At 44.8% G+C, this 24,414-nt stretch overlaps 1 protein-coding gene across 2 annotated transcripts; it reads left to right on the forward strand.

The window, feature by feature from the left end:
- Positions 1 to 479: 479 nt before the first annotated feature.
- Positions 480 to 24,414, forward strand: GPRIN2 (G protein regulated inducer of neurite outgrowth 2). Of its 2 annotated transcripts, XM_081190919.1 has the most exons (3): positions 480 to 805; positions 10,545 to 10,711; positions 21,238 to 24,414. In XM_081190919.1, the coding sequence occupies exon 3, from the start codon at positions 21,252 to 21,254 to the stop codon at positions 23,004 to 23,006; it is 1,755 nt and encodes a 584-aa protein (XP_081047045.1). In that variant the 5' UTR covers positions 480 to 805; positions 10,545 to 10,711; positions 21,238 to 21,251; the 3' UTR covers positions 23,007 to 24,414. The 2 variants fall into 2 exon arrangements, with proteins under 2 accessions (XP_081047045.1, XP_081047044.1); XM_081190918.1 differs by lacking the exon at positions 10,545 to 10,711.

Here is a 24,414-nt window from a genome sequence, read left to right on the forward strand (position 1 = left end):
CCGGCATCAAACATTTTTCCTGCACGAGGCGAAGCAGCAAATGCACCCCTGCCTCCTGTGACTGTGCCATCGCAGTTATTTGGGCACCCGAGGCCCAAAACCCCACAAGCCGCCTTCCCCTTCGGTGGCAGTAAAAGGCGATAATAAATAAAAGAACGAAGCAGCTCCTTGCCCTTGGGTGAGGCCCCAAATCAGCTCCCTGAGGCGGCCAGCTCCCTCTGCTTAACGGTAGAGCCGGCCCTGTCTGTGCCGCTTCCTCCGTACACACAAACACCCCCCCTTTCTTCTTTTATATATATGTATATATACATACAAATATGTGCCCCTTTATCCTTTCCCTGACCCTTTTCTTCCTCCCTGCCTTCCTCCCTCTCTCCTCCCCTCAGCTTGCACAGGCCCAGTAATCAGATGAGGCAACCGGATTATCTCTAGTCCCTCGGCTGCCAGTCTCCATTTTGTTTGCTCACAGCCTTTGGGGTGGCAGGCACTCCCAAAGAGGCTCACCTGGAGATGTGAAGAGGGGGGAAACACACACACAACACCTCGGGCTATTTATTATTATTATTTTATCCCCCCCCCCTTCCCGCGCGCCCTCTTTCCTTCTCGCTTCGAGGGCTGTTTTGCCGCCTTCCCTCAGCCTCATCCCCTGGTGGCCGTTCCCAAAGGGAGACTTCGAGCAAGAGATCGCGCGCCATTCCGGTCCTCTCTCTTCGCCTATCGAGCATCCTCATCCTTCGTGGGAATCCCCCAAGAGCTGGAGGCGTCTGCGGCCTGGATGTGAAACCTCCGTGACTTGGAGGGAAAGGTAAGGGCTGCGGAGGCCGGCGCTTGTTTCCCTCTGCCCTCTATCAAAGAGGGAGAAACCTCGTCGGAGAAACCTCTCTTCTTCTTTTTTACGAATCACAAAGCGTGCGCGTGAAAAGGGGCTGTCGAGGTTTTCCCAGGGAAACCTAGCAGTGACTGCGTTAGCCATATGATGGGCTTCCTTTTCCCAGCGGTGGCGGGAAAAAAGAGCCCCTTAAGACGCCAGTAAGGAAACTCGCCGGATTCAACGCGGATTCACAAGTGGCTTTTCTCGACCCCCCTTGCCAGATGGGTGCCAGCTTTTGCTTAACTATCCCTTTCGTCCCGTGGAGGATTTCCAAAGTTGGATTTGTGCGTTTCAACTTGGCCTCATCTTCGTCCCAGTTTAGGCCACTGTGGCGCGCGCGCGCGCGGGGGGTGTACTTTGCACATGCTCAGGGGCACCCTCGTCTGCTTTTGAGGGTTCCAGAATTAAACACAGGTTTTGGGACTGAGTTAACACCCCTCTGGAGCTGGGCCATGTGGCCGGAGTCAAGTCTCTGCTGTGCTTGTGTTGTGTAGTGATTTTGTTTCCATTCTTTAATGTGTTAGGGATGCTCATCTGGGGCGCTGGAGGTTATATGCTCTACCTGTTCTGTTTGTTTATTATTATTGATTGATTGACTTTATATACCACCCTATACCTGGGGGTCTCAGGGTGGTTCACCGAATAAGATCAAGATATAAAACCACAAAATACATGATAAAAATAAAAATAACAACCCACTAGGCTCCCCCCACAAAAAAACCACATTTTAAAAGGGCATAGGAGGTTGAATTATTGCTGTTGAGTGTGGTCTGTGTGAAATGGGAGGGAACAAGCACTCCCCTTTTTGCTACAAGGTTGCAGCCAATAACCTTTGAATCACCCTAGAATTATAATCAAGAGATACACTGTGCCAGGAGTGCCAATGTGGCCCCATGATCGGGGGTGCCCAGGGCCATGGGTGCTGTGCAGCGTGCATGGCCCTGGCACCAGAATTTGTGGGTGCCCGGTTCCTTCATGGGGAAATTTGTGGGTGCTCAGGCACCCAGGGCCTCAGGGACTTGGCACCTATGCACTGTGCAAATATTAGTGCTCTACATTTTGTGACGCCCCCTTCTGGAATAAAAATTGACACTTCCACGTTGTTTCTTCCTTAGATGGAATTCACTAAAGTTTTGGTGCTTTTTTAAAAACGGCAATCTGGAGATGGATCTCTGAGATCTTTGTATTGTTGACTTTAAATGAGACAGAGTTCTTTTGCTGGTGGGGAAATGTAGACTATGACGGCAGATACTATAGATGGGGAAATGTATTGATTGTGCACTGGCAGGAGGTGTGTGTTCAGTTACTGCCCTGTGTGTTTCTTTAACTAGCTTTGGCTTAATTGCTGGAACCAGGAAAAAAACAATACAGTATTGGGAGGGCTCAGAAAGAGCAGCATGCATGATGCGTGAATATGTGTGAAATCCCATGGGTCCAACAATGGGGGTTGGGGGTGTGAACTGGTTATCTGGGAGCGGGAGGAGAACCCTCTGGGTCCCAGCATTGGCTCCTCTGCTTTTAAAGGCAGTGTGGTTTGCAGAGATTTAGCAAGCAGAGCTTTCCCAGCACAGAAAACATATGGTGGGAGAGAGCATATCTGCTTAATCTGGCTGCAAGCACAGAGCTGTTAAAAATGTTGGCAACCTTACATGCAGCTTGCTCTTGAATACACTGCATGCACACACACTCGTTGCTCCAAAAGGTGCAAAACTACAAATTTTTGCAGTTTGTGTTGTGAGCACTGAACTAGATAACTGCACGAGAAAAGTCAAACACGTTTTCTTTAGGAAAATTGCACCTTTGAAATTTTAAATTATAGGAAAGAGTCGTTGCTGAATGCAACAGGCTTATGCGTTAGGAAAACATACAGGACAACTTTCCAAAAGATACCTGTATTAGTAACCAATGAATTTTTAGGTCAAATCTTACAGCTGTTTTGTGCCTAATAGGCTGAATCTACACAGATTTTTTAAAAAATGCTGTGAAAATGCCTTTTGTAAAAGAAATGTAAAGTATATATGGAATTTGCCATTAGCTTATCAGCTCCATCTAGTGTCACATTTGTGTAATGCATTTAAAACACACTTAAAACGTTACATTTGCAGCTATATAACTGAGTCCATAATAAAGACGCCCAAACTAACAGATAGTTAAGGAGGCATCTTGGAAGTGAAAGCCATACATAAAAGTGGAAAGAAGGCTACCATTACAACAAAATTATATGCATATTTACTCAGCTTGCACTGATGGAACGTACTTATAAATTATTGCATCCAGAACTGCAACATTAGTTGCCAGTATTCAAAATCCTGTAATAAGATTGAAGCAATATCATGCTTCCCCCACCACAATTATAATTTTTTCATACTTTTTAAAAATGCTACTTTTAATACATATATTCTACACATTTTTCTTATTTCCAGGGAATAGATATTATTTTTAAGAAGATGTTGGCAATTAGTATTCCACTGGGGATTAGAGAGGCCAGATGCAAAGAAAGACAGGACTCTCCATGCCACCTTTAATAGCAGAATTCCAGCAGATTCAGCTTAATGCTCAGAGGTGAGAAGAGCTGTGCTACCAACATTTCTCTTCTCTAAACTATTAAAGGTACAGGAGGCTTTCTCTTTTGCATTTGGGCATCTTAGTGAGGATTGTGGTGGTTATGTGGTTTCTAGATTAATCTGACAGCAGAGTAACTTTTTTATTTTCCAATGCTTCCATTATAACTTTGCTGGAATATCATTCTGGCTAATATAAAATAGATGATAGATAGATAGACAGACAGACAGACAGACAGACAGACAGACAGACAACAACAAGATGTTGTTGTTGTTTAGTAATGTCCAACTCTTCGTGACCCCATGGACCAGAGCACGCCAGGCACTCCTGTCTTCCACTGCCTCCCGCAGTTTGGTCAAACTCATGCTGGTAGCTTCGAGAACACTGTCCAACCATCTCATCCTGTCGTCCCCTTCTCCTTGTGCCCCTCCATCTTTCCCAACATCAGGGTCTTTTCCAGGGAGTCTTCTCTTCTCATGAGGTGGTCAAAGTATTGGAGCCTCAGCTTCAGGATCTGTCCTTCCAGTGAGCACTCAGGGCTGATTTTCTTCAGAATGGATAGGTTTGATCTTCTTGTAGTCCATGGGACTCTCAAGTGTTTCCTCCAGCACCATAATTCAAAAGCATCAATTCTTTGGCGATCAGCCTTCTTTATGGTCCAGCTCTCACTTCCATACATCACTACTGGGAAAACCATAGCTTTAACTATACGGACATTTGTCGGCAAGGTGATGTCTCTTCTTTTTAAGATGCTGTACCTAATGTCAATTTAAACAAGAGGCTTGCTTTTAATTTTAACAATGGTATATCTCCATCTTCTCCATAATGGTGGTTAAGAGACAGGGCCGGCTCACGCATGAGTCAAGGGAACCCCCTCAGGCCCAGGATCCAGAGGGCCAGCAGATCCATTCTCCAATAAATGAATTGCCTGCTGCCGCTGCCGCCGCTGCAATAGCTTTGGTGTGCTCCTTGGAGGTTGGATCTGCCACATCTTTGGCAGCCCCCTCCCCCCACCCCACCTCTCTAGCAGTTTCTTGGCAAATAGGAGGCTCTGCTGGTCTCCCACCCCTAGAGAAGAAATGGTGGAAGGCTGCCCTTTGGGGGTCTTCTAGGCTCTGCATCTGCCTGGCATGATTCAGAACAGGCCCCTTTCCTACCACAGTGGCCTTTGATCCCACTTCAACCATTGGGTAAGGTTGACGTGATTCCCCTTCCCCTTGTTTCTTCACTCACCCTCTTGTTCCCAATGTAGATCTTTATTCTTCCCCTTGTTCACTTACTCCTTCCTTGGCAGGGGGAAAGCACCATTTTGTGGTTTGCCTCAGGTGCCAAAATGTATTGGACTCACCCTAGTAAGGGGTAGTACATACACACTCAACTCTTGACAGCTACACTCATTGGCTTGGATCTGTCAATAGGCCACTAACACGGCAGACTGAGCCCTCGTATTGTCTCAGATAACACTTGGTAGTGTAGTCAGCACACACATCCAACTTCCAGTCATCACGCATATGGTACTCAAGTGCACGCCTGCACCAAGTCTAAAAGTAAGGCTAAGCGATAATTTATCAATGCAGTGCTTTAGTGCACCTCCATCCTAGCAGTGCAGGAGAAGGAATTTAAAAGATTTCCCAATGCTAACACTATGAAGCTAGGCTGTAGAGCCTACAAGGGTCCTGCAGTCACCTGTGTGGACATTGTTTCTAAACTATGTGGACTGCAGGGATCAGGTGTGTGGCAAGATATATGCCACACAACATACTACAAATCCCTAAATGACCTATCTGCCAAGTTTAATAAGTACAGCATTTAACTTACTAATTTCATACTGTAGCCATGCCCATACAAGAGTTTCTAACTTCACTGGTTCAGTGAATTAGTGCTAATCCAGAAATACAGTGAAGTAATGTTTGCACATTGTGTGGGGTTTTCCATACTGACATTGGTCCCATCAACTGCTGTGGCTGGACTAGTGGAAATTAATATGGGCACAGCTATTGTTTGAGTAGAATTGGTGCATTTGGATACCAGCTCAAAGCTGATCTGTGCATGCAGCAGGATCAGGGATGGGGGGACGACACTGTAAATAAATCAGAAATTTAATTGTTATAACAGAAGAAAAAAAGGCTATCTAAAAATCACATCAATTTTTTTTTATTTTTTTTTTGCTCTCTGGCACCATCTGCTATTGCATCTTTATAACACATTCAAAACGTTGTTTTTTGACAAGCTGAGTCCCAGATCATATAGTTTCCACCCACCTAGACTATACTATTGTGGTGGGAATATCTCTGTATATAGAAAGCTAGGGCATCGGGGAGAAGGCCAGCCTAAAGGCTGCATGATATGCTAGTTTTCTATGTTCAGGATGTTGGACGTTGGTGGTTCGTTTTTTGTGGGCAAGCACTCAAATATGCAATTGCTACCTGCACTTTGAATAGCACAGTCCATTCAAACGTGTACCACGTGATTCTGCTGCATGTGAAGATCAAGTGTCAAACCCCTTTTGCTAAAGATTCACACTTCATCTGACAGTACCAGTGCTTGAAAAGTTAGTTTTAAACAGGAGAATGTTATAGTTCTAGTTCACCTTGTCCAAAAAGGAACACCTGTGACTCTTCACCAGCCTGACTCATGTCTGCATCTTGGCCTCCCTCATTCCACTCTCCTGCTTCAGCTTCTGCCCCTGATTCTGGACTTCTCTCTGCCACAGACTCTCCCAGCTCACTAAGCCATTTTACCCCTTCAACTTCTGATACCTCCTCCTCCCAGTCTTCTCTCTCTTCTCCCTCTGACCTCTCACCACCAATCCCCAAGCTCTGAGCCTCCGTCCCTTGGGGGTTCCCCACTGGGTTACTCTCACCATTCCTCCTTTTCACTCTAAGCACTGGACAATATCATCTGCATTCAAGTATAAGAGACTTGTACTTGAATACTTAATCAGGTTTCATAATTCAACTTTCACAAGCCCTGCCCACACGCTCCTCAAGTGCTTTTGGCCAAGTGGAGGATGGAGAGTTTATGTGTGTAGAAACCACTGGTGCCTGCATAGCTGGTTAGTGGCCTGTTATGGAAGTAAAAGTAACAGTCGCCTCCACTGTTCCATCCACATTTGCCTCTGGCTGCCACGCCCACCATTGGCATGTGGTGCCCAGAAAAGATGCCCACGAGGAAATGCAGCCCACAGGCTGAAAAAGGTTGCCCACCTTTGCTCTAAACCAGCTTCCTTAACCAATGCCGACACCGGCATGCCACGTGGATATTGAAACCAGTGATCCACAGAGCTTAAACTCAGTTATCACATGCATTTCAGACAAGGGCATCTGCTAAACTTCATTTATTTGGTATAAATGATGGGAAAATGGGGAAGAGTTTGGAAAAGTCAGGAAGCAGGGGCAGATATAGAACAGCATGACCCGTTCCCACACACTGGGCACTGAGCTGAAGGCGGCACCTCAACCAGGATGTTGTGCATGTGCAGAGCATAAGGCAATAGGCGGGGAGGGCACCAAATTTTATCCTCACACAGGGTGCCACTGAAATTTGAAAGAAGGCTGAGGTTGAACCAGTTCTCCAGTTGGAGGTCCTGTCTCACTTATTATTTTGAGAACAAAGGCTACACAATAAAATTGGATTGGTTTTATATAAGTTGAACACATGCTGCCCCCTCCCCTCAAAGAATCCTAAGAATTGTTGTTGGATTCTGACAGATATCCCTTAGAAGTACAATTTCCAAAGACCCAGTTGTTAAGACCAATAGATGTTTTATTGTTTGCTAAGAAAATTATGTGTCTATGGTTACTTTTGTAATTTGTGTAATTTGGTATTTGGTATATGGGGTTTGTTTTTGTTTTTTTTTCTTGTTGTATAAATAAAAAACTTGTTGTATAAATAAAAAAAAGAAGTACAATTTCCAGAGGTTCATTTGAAGAAGGGTTAATGATAAACCAGTTTTAAGTCTCCAGTGTAGATTTATTAGCCTTCCCATTAAGTCTCTGTCAGTTCCCTCCTCCTTAATAGATGGTACCTATTCTTGCCAATTCATGTTAGCACAGCAAAATGGCTGGGCAGTGCATGCCAAAACCCCTTTGTGCAGGTTGGGGTGTGTGTGTGTGTGTGTGTGTGGTGTGTGTGTGTGTGGTGTGTGTGTGTGTGTGTGTGTGTGTGTGTGTGTGTGTGTGTGGATTGGGCAGAGGTGTCCTCAGAGTTTCCACCTGCAAAGTGATGCCGGTGTCACTCTGCTGGCCTGGAGTTTCCAGTGGGATCCCTACTGGCAGCAGCCCACAGAAAACCCCCAAACAGGTGCAGGAGGGGGTTGCAGCAGCCCAGAGTGCGCTGGATCCAGAGCTGGCCCCACTGGCATTGTGAGATGTCATTGGGCCTGATCTGGGTCTGGTCATTGCACCAACTCCATGCTCCACCCCACCCACCGGCACCCTCCACCCCAACCAGCATGATTGGCAGGGCTATGGACGCAGTGGTGCCCTCCTTGCTCTCTGGCCAGGCTTTACATTGCAGCTTTAGCCTTGTCGTACAAAAGTATAGATTTAACACAAGTAGTAAAAAACCAGATATATCATATAACTTAATGCTACTTCACCAGTACTGGCACAGTTGTTAATCCAATTTAAGAGACCTTTTGTACAGTTGTAGTCACAGCCCCTTTTCATTGTAGCTATGGAACACCACTTCATATTCCTTGGACAGCAGCTGGTGTCAATTTAATTTACACTCAGTCTGTTCCTGTTCCACTTTTCTAATTGCACAAGGGATTAACTAGACAACTTCACAAAAAGATTACAGTTTGATGAAGAGGTCTTTCATGTGGCTGCAGGTGTTCCTCTTCAACGGCACGCTAGCAGGTCTCTCTTTTTTGAAACAACAACCCAAGTGCGTGCACATTCAGACTTTATTGATCTCAATGCTAAGCAACACCGAAGCTCTTCTTTATCTGCAGTTTCCCTTCCTACCTCTACTCTTTTTCAATCGACAATTTTAATGTTCACAAGCAGTAGTGGTGCCAGGTGAATAGATGTGGAGGAAATGACATTTCTCACTATCACAGCCACCACTTCTCTCCAACCAATGCTAACTCAGTTCTCCCTGCATAGCTGGCACTTTGATTTAATTCTTAGCTGTCTACAGCAAGCCAGGAGCCACAGCTTCGCTTCTACCTCCCTGATTATTACAAACAATGGATAGCAGAGTCTTTTTCATTATTGCTGTTAGGTCATGACGCTTAACATTCTATATCAGTGCAACTGACTTTCTGGAGGTATAGGCTGCTTGAAATATCTCTTAAGATCCCATGCCTGTGGTCCCGTTCTTACAGGGCTAGTGAAAGTTGGCAGTGTTTTGTTTTTTGTTTTGCTCTGACACTAGAAGTTAGTTCTGCCAGCTGGCTTTTCCCTTTCCATTGAGGCAGCATCAGCAGTCAGTTATAGCCCTTAAACTTCATCTCTTTCTTGTGCAGTGGCAAGGAGCAGGGTGGCGCTGTGGGTTAAACCACAGAGCCTAGGACTTGCCGATCAGAAGGCCGGCGGTTCGAATCCCCGTGACAGGGTGAGCTCCCGTTGCTCGGTCCCTGCGCATGCCAACCTAGCAGTTCAAAAGCATGTCAGAGTGCAAATAGATAAATAGGTACCGCTCCGGCGGGAAGGTAAACGGCGTTTCCGTGCGCTGCTCTGGTTCGCCAGAAGCGGCTTAGTCATGCTGGCCACATGACCCGGAAGCTGTCTGCGGACAAATGCCGGCTCCCTTGGCCTATAGAGCGAGATGAGCACGCAACCCCAGAGTCGGTCACGACTGGACCTAATGGTCAGGGGTCCCTTTACCGTTACCTTTATACCCCATTCCAAGGGCTTCTTGTTAGCAGACTTCTCCCTCACCTGGCACCACCAATTCTTTACTTCCTATAGCATCAGCAGTCTACAATGTGTTTTACAGAGTAGCATAAGCAGAAGGGAGGGGCACTGAAATATCTGCCGTCTTATATTTCACAATGGGGTGACAAGGGTGGGGTGGGGATTTGAAAACATCAGGGCTAAGGGGAGCAATATGCCCAAATTTGTTTGACTTGGAGGTAAATGTAAGACCACAGTTGGATGGAGCATCATCCAGAGAAGCAGCTTGTCCCCTAGCTTGGGTTGACTTTTACAATTGTCATTGAAGTTGAGTTAGGCTGTCCAAAGCACAGTATGCTCCACAGGCAATGATTATTGCATGAGTATCCTGGTTGTATGTTTATACTGCTTACCCCAGGGTTCCTAACTCTTTGGGGCCCAGGGGACACATACACAAATCTAAGAAACTGATGTGGACACCGGAATATACCCATTTCACAGAAGAAAAGCTGGTGATGCTCAGTCATAAAAAGAGAAACCAAGCAAAACACACGTATCTCAGAACAAATGAAACATTAAAAAAAAACACCAGGCAACACCCAACAATGACATCCCCCCCCCGTCAAAAAATCCCCCATGAAAAATAAAAAATATTGGGCAGGGGCCTTGGTGGGCACCAAGGTGTGTGTGAGAGAGTGCTATGGTGCCTGTGGATGCCACGTTGGAGACACTAGGCTCACACACAATTAGAGCATACACGCGACCCTATGCAAGCACTGCACGTGCTTCAGCATGAAGCCCCTCCCCCCCCTTTAATCGCAACCATTTAGTACCAGTCATCTGCAGTTATGACCCTTCTTGAAAGAAACATGAATTGGTAGCGGCCAATCTGGTGAGATGGAGCCCATGCAGCCCTGATCTCACACTACCTCCCTAGTGTGAATTGCCTAGTTAGTTTTCTGCTGAAGTTCTCAAGTTGGATCAAAGCCAACTTAGGGAAAATGCATCAAACGGCAGTATTTCATGAGAAACCACAGGCAAACTCTGCATTCTGGGTAATTTGTGTACACAGATGCAAAAACCAGCGGTGGGAGCGCATTGCAACCAGAGTAAATGGCAATTGGACGCAGCCTTGTATAGGATTGCACTGTTTAAAAAAAAGGAGAAGCACCCTTTAGATATAGATCTAAAAATAAGCAAAACCCTGGCATCAACACCTTGAAGAGGGGATTAAGTCAGTTAACTTTTGTTTCTTTCTCACTCTCAAGGCTTCCAAAAGAATAAATAACCACCTGTCAATATTTGTGTTCCAAAGCTTTCAGCATAATCTGTGAAGATTAATCCTATCAGAAGTTGCCTCAAGCTCAGCAAGTGCTGTATAAAAAGCTCCCTTTGCTCTCAGAATATTTAATCATATGGCAACTGAGAATATAAGGTCAGTCAACCTTTCCCCACATCTTAAACTTATCTGTTCTTCTGAAATTACAGTATATTAAACTTGATGCAAACTTCCAGATTATTCATCGAGAAGCCCAGGTAAAGTTTTGAAAGAACCTCCAAGAAAACTTATTGGCCTAGTAATTACTAGGGTAGCTTTAGTCTTATTTTATTCATTTATAGTATTTGTACCTCACTCTTCATCCAAAAAGGCTCCCAGAGTGGGTTACATAAAATCAAAACAAGACATTTTGCCTTTCGTAAAAAATAAACCAATAATTAACTCATAATACTCATAATATTGCAGAATCTTACCACAAGTAAACAGCTTTTTCCTTTTCCTTTTTTAGTACAGGTGCTAAATTTATGCAACAAAGTGTCGGAACATAAAAGAGGGCTATCACAGATTGAGGAGCCATTTACCGCATTAGATTCAATGGCACATTTACATCCGCCAGCAAATACTTCCTTTGGTTTCAAGGTTCTGAAAATTGAGGTGCACATTAAATTTGATGGCACATTAGACTTGAGTGAATACGGTATTTTTATTAGGTCATTCTGAATCCCCAAAGTTTCTGATAAATGAAAACTGAAGCTTGATATTTCTAAGCGTCTGCTCGCTGTCTGTTCTTTAATTAACAACTTTCCCACAGCCTTCCCAGTCAACAAAGTGTAGATACGTGTATCCTCTAACATGCACCAATAACTCCTTAAAAGTAGAATTTGCCAAGCATGGTAGATTTGTGTTTGTACATGGGACTTTGCGCCCTCCACCCCTGGCTGTTCATCCTGTATTCCAACAAGAATGCTTGTTTAGGCTAGAAAAAAATGGCCTGCATTCTCATTCTGAATCTCCATTCCTCAGCTTGTGAGCAGAAAGAGCGGTATATAAATTCAATAAATAAAATAAAATAAAATATGGTTGATTTTGGGGTTTGTTTTGGTGGGGGAGTGTTATTGGGTTGTTGTTGTTTATTTTGATCATATATATTGTGGCTTTATATTTTGATTTTGTTCTGTGAACTGCCCTGAGACCTCTGGGTATAGAGTGGTATATACCGTAAATTCAGTAAATAATAAATAAAATTATAAAATAAAATAAAGAGCTCTTCAGAGGATTTAAGTAATACGACATATATTTAAAAGGAGTGGAATCTCCATTAGTCATGCCCATGATTTGGGAAACTGTTGGAATTCTAGTTTAAACCATAATGGCTGAAACCTTTTCGTGTTTTGTTATGTTTATTTACAATGACCCTCATTGCATAATCAACTTTTTCCAAAATGTCCTTCTCGCTTTGCATAATATGACAAGATTAGCTAATTCATGTATTTGAACAGCTGCATGTGGTGTGATATAAAACAGTCACATTATGTTTACAGAATTATAGCGTTGGGAGAGAATGCAGGCAATCTTTTGTCCAACATGGGGCTCGAACCCACAACCCTGAGATTAAATCTCATGCTCTACCGAAGGAAACTCTTATATGCATGTTATACCCAGTTTACAGTCTCTTACACAGTATGATATGCAGGGACAAGAAGAAAGCATGTGTTAAATCAAATTGGTTAAATCAAACAGAGATGCCCAGGTGTGACAAAAACTTTAGGCCAAAGCCTATCTTCCCTTTTTTCATGGAGTAATTACTAGAGGTCTTGGTTAACAGTTTTGTTTTAGAAATCGAACACATAACCCATATTTTAACAATTATAGCAGAGCTTTTCAAACTTCATGTTGAGGACACACTTTTTAGACATGCATCATTTCGCGACACAGTAATTCAGTTTTACTAGCAAACCAGGGGGGGGCTGCCTGCTGCTTTTCCAGCCTTGGGGGGAGCACAGGGAGCGTTTGTGCGACACACCTACACATTGCAGCCGAAACTAACATGTCACGACACACCGTTTGGAAAGTTCTGAATTATAGTCTTTATACCTGTCTAGTGTGATGGATGTGGCTGGTTTTTTTGAGGTGAAAGTCAGGTCAGGTTCATCAGTCACCTTTAACTGGTTTTTTGGGGGGTGGGGGAAGAATCAGTGTGCTGTGTTATGAAAATTACGGGACCAAGTCTGAGCCCTTGATCATCTGTCCGATAACCCAGCCCTGCCCCAAACGGCTTCAATATCTGTCAATGGGGAAAAATTAACCAAGTGCAAATGTTCTCAGCTACTCTCCAGCCTTTCAGCAGCCCACCTGAATGGAGCTTGTGGACCACAATTTGGGAACCTCTAGTTTAAAGCTTGTTCTTCTGTTTTAAAAAAAACAAGCCTGCAAGCTCTGAAATAGGATACGGGCAAATATTCTTGCTGACCTACATTTAAACACACATTGCCTTTGGTTTATTTGCTCGAACAAGATTATTTCAAGTGCAGCTAGAAGTAAGAGGAAGGTCAGTCTGAGCATTAAATAAAACCTAGCGCAGTGATTTGATTAGTAGCAATTTACCATCTGGAAGGAAGGACATTTTAAAGGCAGCTGCATTTGGAGACAAAATTGCAGGTCTTTTTTGTTTTTTGTTTTTAAACTAGAGAAACTATATTACCTGTCAGAAAAACAAAACACTTGAGTAATCCTTTCGGTTACGTGTACGAAATCCTCAGGATTAGCCACCCCACCTGACACATCAGGAGCAGGGAAGGAGAAAAGATGGCTGATTCCCATATGCTGATATGCAGCTGGCAATGGCTGATGAAACAAAAACTCAAATAGTTTTTTGTGCCTGTCGTGTCACCCAAATCTCATTATGAACATGGAAGGATGAAATTATTGTATTAGTTTGTGGCAGGAGCAGGAGGGGAATTTATCTTTGATTTAAGTCAGAGATTACCCCTCCCCAACCTCCAGCCTTGTCTTAATGTGCTGTATATACATAACATTCCAAGAAAGATATTGAGAATGCTTTGCAAACATGAATTAAACCTTGGGGTGGATGGGTGGGAAATCTTATTTCCTTGTTGTTATTAAGTAAACCGAATCACAATTAGATTTTTGTTGTTGTTGTTTAGTCGTTTAGTCGTGTCCGACAGTGGCGTAGCGTGGGTTGTCAGCACCCGGGGCAAGGCAAGTAATTTGCGCCCCCTAACCCATGGATTTGCGCTCCCTAACCCGTGGATTTGCGCCCCTAAACCCTAACCCCCAGATGTTGCGCCCGGTGCGGCCGCCCCCCCCTGCACCCCCCACGCTACGCCACTGGTGTCCGACTCTTTGTAACCCCATGGACCAGAGCACGCCAGGCACTTCTGTCTTCCACTGCCTCCCACAGTTTGGTCAAACTCATGCTGGTAGAGATTAAGGAGCCTTAAAAGTCATGCACAGGTGGCTCTCAACTTATACTGGGGTTATCTTCCAGAGATGGCACCTGGAGCCAAAATTGTGTACAGTCAAAGTGTATTGGGTTCAATGGCAGCCCGGACACTGAGACCCAGCGCCAAGGGCCTTCTGGCAGTTCCCTCATTGCGAGAAGTGAGGTTACAGGGAACCAGACAGAGGGCCTTCTCAGTAGTGGAGCCCGCCTTGTGGAACGCCCTCCCATCAGATGTCAAGGAAATAAACAGCTATTCTATTTTTAATCTGAAGGCAGCCCTGTTTAGGGAAGTTTTTAATATTTAATGCTGTATTGTTTTTAACACTCGATTGGGAGCCGCCCAGAGTGGCTGGGGAAACTCACCGAGATGGGCGGGGTATAAATAAATAAATTATTATTATTATTATTATTATTATTATTATTATTATTATTTAGGATTTCCAAAGTTTCTTCCTCCAGGTACCTTCCCCCCTTTCCAATTTCTTTTTCCAAGTGCAAATAGCTGAATGTGCGCAAGTTAAATGCCCACAGGGTGCAAGTTACCTGTAGTGAAGTACTGATCAATTTTAAAATAGACTAAATTCCTGTTTTATTATTCAGATTTTTGTGGGGAAGGAGGCATGTTTCATAATTTTTAAATTGAGGGATTGAAATGATATTGTTGATGGTTTATCCCTTCTCAGTAGTTTGTCCAGACTGTAAATATGCTGCATAGAAGTCTGACGAAGCTATTAAATTACAAGGCCGAGTCTGGTAGGTAATTGGCTTTTGACAGCAGTGGGGTGTGACTTACCCCCTATTCCCTGCATGTACAATTTACGACCTACAGAAACTGAACGGAATCACCACCCAATGGACTTCATGGCTCTTCTCTCCCTCCCCACCCCCTTTGTAGTTTCTAGAAAGTTTTTAGAACTCCATACATGTTGAGCAGACTTTTCTTATTATTAGGTCCAGAGCACAAGAAATAATTGTCCCCCCGATACTTGTGTTGGAAGAGATGGCTTGCTCCCCCATGTATAATTTAAGTAGTAGTGAAACTGATGCTTTGCATATTTGAGAGATCTCGGTGGAGTTCACAAATTGTGGGTTCTTTTGCACACTTCTTTCTTCACAAGCAATGCTTCCCAGAAGTTGCTGGTTGTAATCAGGGTGTCTGTAATGAGCTTACGAACAGATAAGAACCTAGATACAGCAGCCTTCTACCAGAGTCAATCTTATAAGTAAATTAAAATCACACTGCCCTTCTTGGTGTAAAACGAGGCATGTGGTTGCCTTGGTGTTAAAAGTAGAGCTCCTTGCCCTCTATTATTTCTGCACAGGCTTCTGTCTCATGGACGCTGCTGTTATAAAGTCAGTAATGGTTTCTGGAAGGAGGTCTCAGTGGTCTCCTTAGATGTGGCAGGCAAATAGGTTCCTGTGAATCCTCTGTGGATGCTGAAAATGGTACTACAGTGGTACCTCGGGTTAAATAATAATAATAATAATAATAATAATAATAATAATAATAATAATAATAATAATTTATTTATACCCCGCCCATCTGGCTGGGCTTACCCAGCCACTCTGGGCGGCTTCCAAAAAAATATTAAAATACTGTAATACATCAAACATTAAAAGCTTCCCTAAACAGGTCTGCCTTCAGATGTCTTCTAAAAGTCTGGTAGTTGTTGTTCTCTTTGACATCTGGTGGGAGGGCGTTCCACAGGGAGGGCGCCACTACCGAGAAGGCCCTCTGCCTGGTTCACTGTAACTTGGCTTCTCGCAGTGAGGGAACCGCCAGAAGGCCCTCGGTGCTGGACCTCAGTGTCCGGGTACAACGATGGAGGTGGAGACGCTCCTTCAGATATACTGGACCGAGGCCGTTTAGGGCTTTAAAGTACTTAATTCGTTCCGGAGGTCCGTTCTTAACCTGAAACTGTTCTTAACCTAAAGCATCACTTTAGCTAATGGGGCCTCCTGCTGCCGCCGTGCTGCCGGAGCACAATTTCTGTTCTCATCCTGAAGCAAAGTTCTTAACCTGAAGGACTATTTCTGGGTTAGCGGAGTCTGTAACCTGAAGCGTATGTAACCTGAAGCGTATGTAACCCAAGGTACCACTGTATTGGTTTCTTGACTTTGCCCACCATTTTGTTTACCTGAGTTTCCCACACTTTTTCGGTTCATATGGAATGGGGAAATTTTATTTCCAATTGGTTGAAATTTGGAGGGCTTCCCAGCATTTAAAGCCACAATCTTCTACCAGTTGCATGGGGTGGCTAGGTGATGCTCACTCCAAAACCCCACAGGAGAACTCAAGCTAATGGGATCATTTTGTTGGATGGAGCCTAGAAGCTTTGGCATAGAGTTTGATGGGAAACCAGATTTCAGAGCTCAAGTGTTTCTGCTTGTGGTGTCAGGGGTGCTTCTCAGCAAAAGCAATGCACATAGCAGGTAGTTAACGATTTATTGTCAAAGATAAGACTTGCAGTCACTTCTGCAGCTTTGGATATCTACACACACCAATCCCAATCTCAATCCCGATTTTCCTGGGACATCCTGGAATTACAGATGCCATCCCAGCTTCTGATTTGATCCCGTAATGTCCCAGTTCCCCCCTCCGGCGCTGCCGCCACCAAGCTTGGAGAGGAGGATGAGCCAGCGCTTGCAGTGGTGCTGTGCTCTCACATGAGTGTGGCGCCAAAAGACATTCTCATCCGAGGAATGTTGGAGGGTATGTAGCCTAATGGCTAGGCAGCTATTCCCAGGTCCATGCTCTATGGAGCAGTTGCAGCAACTGGGGACCACTCCCCCTCCTCTGGTTTATATACCTTCCTCCAATGGGCTGCACGCATGTAGCTGGAAACTAAGCCTATATGGAAGCTGCCTCTGCTCTTCCCCCTTCAGTTCTCTCCTGGCTCTGGGAGGCAGTGGTGCAGGAGAGGGTGAGGAAGCACCCAGCCCTTCACTTGTGTGCCTGTCTCTTCTTCCTCCAGCCCTGACATGTCCCATGCTTCTGATTCTTGCCTCTTGGCTGGTATAGAATCCCCACAAACCATTGCCCCCCTCTAGTGAGTCAGACTCTGGCCCCCTTTCCCCCCATGGCACACTTGTCAGTGTCCTCCTGCCAGTCCCTGCCAGTGGGGCTCCCAAGACTAAAAGAAACTCATGCTTAGAGAAAAATAACTTCAGAGAAGCCATTTGTGGGGTGGGAATAGTAAACCCTCCTACCTTTCCAGAATAAAGCAACAACACTTGCAATAAGTTACTTGAACTTGGGACGAGTCAGACCTGCCAAGCTCTGTCCTAAATATCTGTACCAGCATCTGACCTCTTGCCTATTTTACTTCTGCGGTGCCATGCAATATACAGAGGGAAGCACTATCCTATAGGGATGGCCATGGAGATTCTGCGCAAAGGCCAGTCTATCTGCTTGGGAGGTAAGACTAAGGAACGTAGAGAACAAAGCAACTCTCCCTTTGTGCAACCAGCTCTCCATCGTCTGTAGCCTGTTGGCCTGACTTTGCACGTATTCAAAAAGCAAAGACTTTGCAGTTTGATCAATCTGCTGTTCTTACAGGCTGAACCTCAAAAGATTAGCCATGTGTTGTTGTTGTTGTTGTTGTTGTTGTTGTTGTTGTTGTTGTTGTTGTTGTTGTTGTTTATGTGCCTCTCTCAAATGCTTTATGGGTTGTTTGTATTTATTGTTGTACATACACTCTGTTTCAAAAATAAAACAGGTTGTTAATTTTTAAAAAAATCACATATGAATTCAAATATGTACAGGTGTGGCGTTTTCAGGTCTTGTTTGAATGCAGGGAAAGTGGATTAACAGCTGAAAAACGCTCAGATGTGGGCAAGCCCAAAGCCTTCTCTACCAAAGCCAGCTTCTAAGCTGGGTGTGAAATGCATCAGGATGGATGAACTGTCCTAGTGAATAGGATAGGGCAGTGTTTCCCAAACTTTTTTGGGCAACGGCACACCTGTTTACTGAAAAAAAATCTCGCGGCACACCACCATTAAAGCCCCGCCCCGTGACGTCAGCGCGCAGCGTCACGCCGGGAAGGACGCACAAAAGTGAAAGTTTTTCCCCTCCCCCTTGCCGGGGAACCTCCAAGCTTTGGGGGTGGGAGGAGGCAGCAGAGCGAGGGCAGCTGAGGCGGCGGCGGCTGTTGTGGTGGTGGCGGCGATAGCGGGCGGAGGAGGGGGCGGCGGCGGGAGTTGCTGCTGCTGTTGTTGCTGCTGCTGCCCGGACATGCCGGCCTCCTCCTCCTCCGCTGTCTCGCGCTCCTTCCTTTTGCACGCGCTGCCCCGCCGCTCGGCACCACCACCGCGGAGCCGCCCCCGGCTCGACGCGGATCCTCGCCGCCGCCGCCTCTCACTGCCCGACTCGCCCGCCTCCCTCCCACGGCACACCAGCCGATGTCTCACGGCACACTAGTGTGCCGCGGAACACCGGTTGGGAAACACTGGGATAGGGAACCAGGGAAGAGGGCCTTATTTGCATATGTGGACCTGAGTGAAAACTATCTACAGTATCCCCCTGCTGGCCCAGGGTGGGAACTTCAGTACATAACAAGGGCCTTCTCGGCAGCGGCGCCCTCCCTGTGGAATGCTCTCCCACCAGATGTCAAGGAGATAAATAACTATACAACTTTTAGAAGGCATCTGAAGGCAGCCCTGTATGGGAAGTTTTGAATGTTTGGTGTTTTATTGTGTTTTTGGATGTGTTGGAAGCCGCACAGAGTGGCTGGGGCAACCCAGCCAGACTGGCAGCTGCTGCTGCTGCTGCTGCTGCTGCTGCTTCTTCTTCTTCTTCTTCTTCTTCTTCTTCTTCTTCTTCTTCTTCTTCTTCTTCTTCTTCTTCTTCTTCTTCTTATTCTTATTATTATTATTATTATTTAGCATGGAGGGGCATGCTGAGTAGAGGAGAAGCTGAAGCAAGGAAGGCAGGTTGGGAGGAAGAGAAGGCAAGGAGAAGATGGGTGTCTATTACCCCTTCTGGCATCACCACCCAACACTTTGGCCTATCTATGAAATTTCCTAAGCCTTTACACAACAGGGGCGAAGAATAGATGGTGGCCTGTCAGGTGTTGCTGGTCTACAGTTCTCCCTATCCCACTCTATTGGCCATGCTGGAATGAAGTTGATACTGGAGTTGGAGTTGAACACCTGGAAGCCAGACCAATCCCTGCTATACACTTTATAAAGTATACGGCAAATTTATTTCTTAAAAATAAAAAGGTGTTTTTGTTGGTTTCTGCTGTTTGGATATCATTTTTGTTCCAGTGTGTTTAATCTTTTTTGTCAAGATGGAAAACTTGGCTCTTTATCTGAAGCGTCAGTCAAATACAACTTTTAGTTTAATTCTTTAAAGACGAACTTTGCCAGTGCTTACTCTTGAATAAAAGATTAGCACTGGTGCATTGCTAGGCTTTCCTAAGCTCTTTGTCGACAGCAACACACGCTCTAAAAAATCTCCTCCCAATTCCCCATAATTTAATTAAATCCTTATGTATTTCATCTACCTACTTTCCATTTTCCAAATTGCTATTCAGACCCTGCAGGTTATTCAGAGTTCCTTTAAAAAAAATACCGTAACATTTTTTTTTTTTACAAGATTGTCCAGGGATTTCAGTAATTTGCCACCAGATCAACATCAGCAATCAAAACAGAAAATCTAATAATAATTCAGATTCTATATTTACTAGTACATTAAATAGGTCACTGCTTTAATCATAACTCATAGAGGAGACACACACGCACACATGCATTTGTTGGTTTCAAGCAAAGCAGTTCAGTGCAATTAGCAAACGCATTTCAGATCCGCTTCTGAAGCTAAGCCAAAAATAGTGGATGTTAATTCCATTTCTATCCTAATCCTTCTTCTGCTTGTCTAATGTTTTGGTACTCATAAGTCATAACATGTCCACTTCAAATTGCATGTTTCCTGTTTGCTGTGCCCAAATACAGATTTGTTGCAGATTTCCAAACATAAGTACCATATTAAGAGTGAATTCAATGTTAATATTATTTTTTTTGCTTGGAAACTTGTTTCATAACACTGCGATTGGTTGTGAATCTGTCAGCCCTGGAACTAAATGTAGTCTACACACACACACACACACACACACACACACACACACACACTGTTTAATCTTACTCCTAAGTGAATATTCTCCTATCATGTTGCCTCCATGGCAGGAAAGTTCCACCTTAATAAATTTAAGGGATTAGATCCTACCTTTTGACTTAGAAAGCTGTTGGGGTGGCTTTCAAACTAATTTGTAACTGTCAAAAAAGCAGCTGAAAACAAACAACAAAATTAAAAACAGCTAAACACTGAAAGATAATTAAAAACCTGAAAAAACAGGTGGGTTTTTCCTGGCATCTAAAAAGAAAAGTCTCTTGCAAAATAGAAGCTTTTGACTTGTTAAAATGCCAAATAAGTAGCAGGGATTACGACATATGTGAACTGTAGTATGGTTGCATATACACTATACATATGGTTGCATATACACTATACATATATGGTTGCATATACACTATACATTTTCCACACCTCCCACAAAATCCTAGGAACAGTGGTTTGTCCCTCTCATAGCATCCTCAATAAACTACAGTTCCCAGGACTATTTGAACGGGGGATGTGAGTATATGCACGGCCTTGGGTGTGACTTTATTTTAGAACCTGCGCAAAGCTGTTTTAACACGTGGAGTTTGCCCTCCTAGGTGACATCATGCTAGGTCATAAGGAAAGGGTTAAATGAGTATGAAGTGATTGGCAAGTGGGAACCCAAGGGGAGGAGTTAGAGTTAGAGTTGTTGAGAAGTCATTCGGGTGTTAGAGAAGAAGCAAGGATACTTCTGTGGGTTGGGATAGGTTGATGTGAGAGAGTGAGAGAATCTGTTAAGAGGAGTCGGATAGACAGCTGGGATAATCAGTTAGAAGGTATTAGGAAGGTATAGGCCGGTAAAGAAACTAAGATTAAGAAACTGACAAGAAAAATTATCTGAAACCATAAACTTGTTAAGGCTTATAAAATAAACTTGTTTATTTAGTTTAATGTTAACAGCTGTCTGGACTCTGTGTGTACCCGAGAGAAATGGGTTGGTGGCAGCGGGGAATCAATCACAGTGGTGGCACAGGGATCAATACGTCAAACGTCTGGGGACCCTGTGTGATCACCACACACGTGAACTGCTTTTAATTGTCTCTTTTTCCCCCTTTCTTGCCCTAGAACTCTCCTGTGCCATGGAAACAAACAGCCACCAGGAAACCTTGAACTCTGTTTGCCACAGCACTCTGAACCTGAACTATCACCCTCTCTCAAAGAGCTCCACAAATCTGGCCGGCGTTGGGCGAGTGGGTTCTGAGGAGGGACACAACAGCAGGCAGGAGCTGCGAAAGAGCCTCAGCAGCTCTGCTTGCCAAGCCCAGGCGAGGGAGAACGACCTGGGAAGCACACCTAGCTCTGCATGGTCTTCAACCCGCTCGGAAATTGCATCCACTCTCCGAACTGTGAGCAGCCTGTCTCCAAGCGACAGCGTTCAGAGCACCACCAAAAGCACAAACCACTTCCTGGGTGTGGAGCAACCCCCAGTTTCTGTGGGAGGGGTTGGCCCTAGGACACACACCAAGAGCAGTACCGATGAGGATGTGTCCGCAACCTGTGATGCAAATCTGCAGCAGGTGAGCACGATGGAAGCACTGGGAGCTGCTGTCCAGAGAAGCCTTTCTGACCTAACGTGCAGCTGTAAACAGCAGAGCTCCACTCCCCACATGGAGACAAGTGCCACATACTCTGCTATGCGCTCCAGCAGCAGTTACGGGGCTGCAGCCGGCAGCGTCGCATTCCCAAGACCGAGATATGGATCGGACACGTGTGAAAATGCCCCCAGTTTCCAAAGTCACATGAGTCGGGCCCCAAGTTTGCCTAGAGACCAAGATGTGCCCACTAGTGTCTTTGACAATGGTGCTGTATCGCAAAACGTGAATGTTTTTGCGGACCCTGGAGCGTATCACTCAAATGTTCTCGGGCCGCATATGCCTGGAGACCACTTCTCAAACAGGGCTATGTACGCCCAGGGTGGAATTGTGTATAGCAACTATGCAGCTGGCATGTACCAACCTGGCATGGTGGCCATCCATAATAGTACTGCTCTTCCTTACGGCATGAGGCCGGAGTCTTCGATGAAGATGGAGGGCACCGTACCGGCCTATTGCCATTCCTTGCCCATCCCTTCCGTTCAGTTCATTCCAAGGTTGGTCTGCTCAGTTAGTGAATCGGGGAAAGGACAAGTGACCCCCGGGTACTGCCAGTCCTTGCCCGCTACCGAAACGGCAACACTTCCAAAGCTCGTGTCGTCCGTGAGTGAGTCGGGCCTGGATGCAAAGCGCATCCTGCGCTGCTGCAGTGTGCGTGGGGAGCACATGATGCACATGCAGCCTTGCGTGCAACCGAGCAGGGCCCAAGAGGAAATGAAGACAACGTACGTGGTGTTGAATAGCCACCAGGACGGCGTCAACACTGTCCTGAAGACCAAGGACACAGGGACGATGACCTCCATGAATGACCTCACCCGGGGATTGCAGCCCCTTCTCGAGTGCAGAGATGCAGAGGTACAAACCATCCCAACGAAGGAATGTAAATCTGCAGCAACGAGCCCCTCGGTCGCAGCAGAAGGCCACCCTCACGTGTTCCCAGAGGTCAATCTGGAGCCCGAGGCAGAGGGTGAGAAGTCTCCAGTGCGGGAGGTGAGGTGGGACGATGAAGGCATGACATGGGAAGTTTACGGTGCGGCTGTAGACCCCGAGGTCCTTGGCTTGGCCATCCAGAAGCACCTTGAAATTCAGATAGAACAGTTTCAAACTGAACCGGAAGAGATCTCTAGGAAAAGTACTGAGGAGCTGCCAGCTAAACAGGAAAAGAAAACCTCTTTCAGAACAATGATGCATTGCCTAAGAAATCCAGGCTGCTGTGCCCGTTCCAGCACAGCAGTGGAATAAACTTTCCTAGCAGACTGCAAGACCGTTGGTTTTTTTAATAGTTGCAAATAAACACGGGTACACAATATGGAGTCCCTTTGGAATCAAACTGGAAACTGTGAGCTGGTCTAAAATAGAACTCTGCAAGGCAGAGGCTCCAGGGACAGTTTTTAGTACATATATCCCTCATCTACATGTTACTCAGAATGAAGTAGTAGAATTTTGGACTGTTTCGTTTCAGATTACAGGTGGGGTTGGGCTCTTGTTTTTGAATGCTCTTCCACATGAATAAACCCTAACAACATGCATTGAACTAGCGCATGAGAGAGAGAACTGTGTTAAATCTTCCTCCCCGCTGTGCTAGTTTGCTACACTTAAAGAGTGTTTTTGGAGGATGTGTGTAAGACATTGTTTTTAGGGGGAAGGCACTCAGTTTAATCAGTTGTCTTGAAGCTATGGACTCATGTCTTCCTGACCCCTTCCTTGCTGCATAGTTTAAATATGCTTTAAGTGAAATAAACAAATAAAATATTATTATTCCTCAGCCTGTAGCCTAAAGTGCTACAGAATTATATAAATTGTTAAAATATATTATTCTCTTCCTCTACCCTCAGCTTGAAGAGGTCAAGAATTGTACCACCTTATTTTGAGTAATGTGTAGATCTATTAAAAGAAGAAGAAAGCCCAAATGCCTGCATTTTATATATGGTATTGCTTTATCCAGGTGATCTAGCTCTGAATAATACTTCAAGCAAATACTATGTTTTTCTGAACGACGGCTTGAAGCACATCACTGTATTTCACTGTACATGTATGAATTGTAAGAACCTTTTAAAAACCATGTATGGAGAGAAAATATTGATTTAGTGTTAAACTTTGGTCCCTGCATTTGTCTTACTGCAACATTGTGCAGGTAGTTTTAAATACTAGAATTCCATTTTATACTTTTTACACAGATGGCATGTAGTAATTTATGAAAGCACATAATTGAGTACACTCCTTGTTACTAGATAGCTTATTGAATTACAATGCTGTGTACAATAAAACCTGTGACTTCAGTGCAATTAGTCTTTCCTCTAGACCGGATGCATTGCAGATCATTGTGCAGTTGGCACAACTCTTTGCAGAACATCACATCCAGTTTCTTCAGCCATGAGGAATTGCATCCTAAATACACAAGGGAGTTGGTGCTTACACTGTTACCAAGGCACAACTGTACCAGTGTTACCAGAGAAGAGTCACAAATGCCTGGTTTACTATGAATTTTAATCTCAGGTTAACCTATCATTATGCGACATGGCTACTTTTGTTTTCCTGGCATTAAATGTAATTGTCCTCTTGAGCTGATGTCCACCAGACTGAAACAGGTGGCAGTTGATGAGGAAAGCCAGCAAGGCAACGAGCTCAGTGTCTGCTAATTGGGAAAAGT

Source organism: Podarcis bocagei (genome assembly GCF_964188305.1).
Source record: "Podarcis bocagei genome assembly, chromosome: 4".
Lineage (NCBI taxonomy): Eukaryota > Metazoa > Chordata > Lepidosauria > Squamata > Lacertidae > Podarcis > Podarcis bocagei.

Bases quoted from the DNA above. Each gene is read 5' to 3' on its own strand.
- GPRIN2 (XM_081190919.1), top strand. From the start codon at position 21,252: ATGGAAACAAACAGCCACCAGGAAACCTTGAACTCTGTTTGCCACAGC.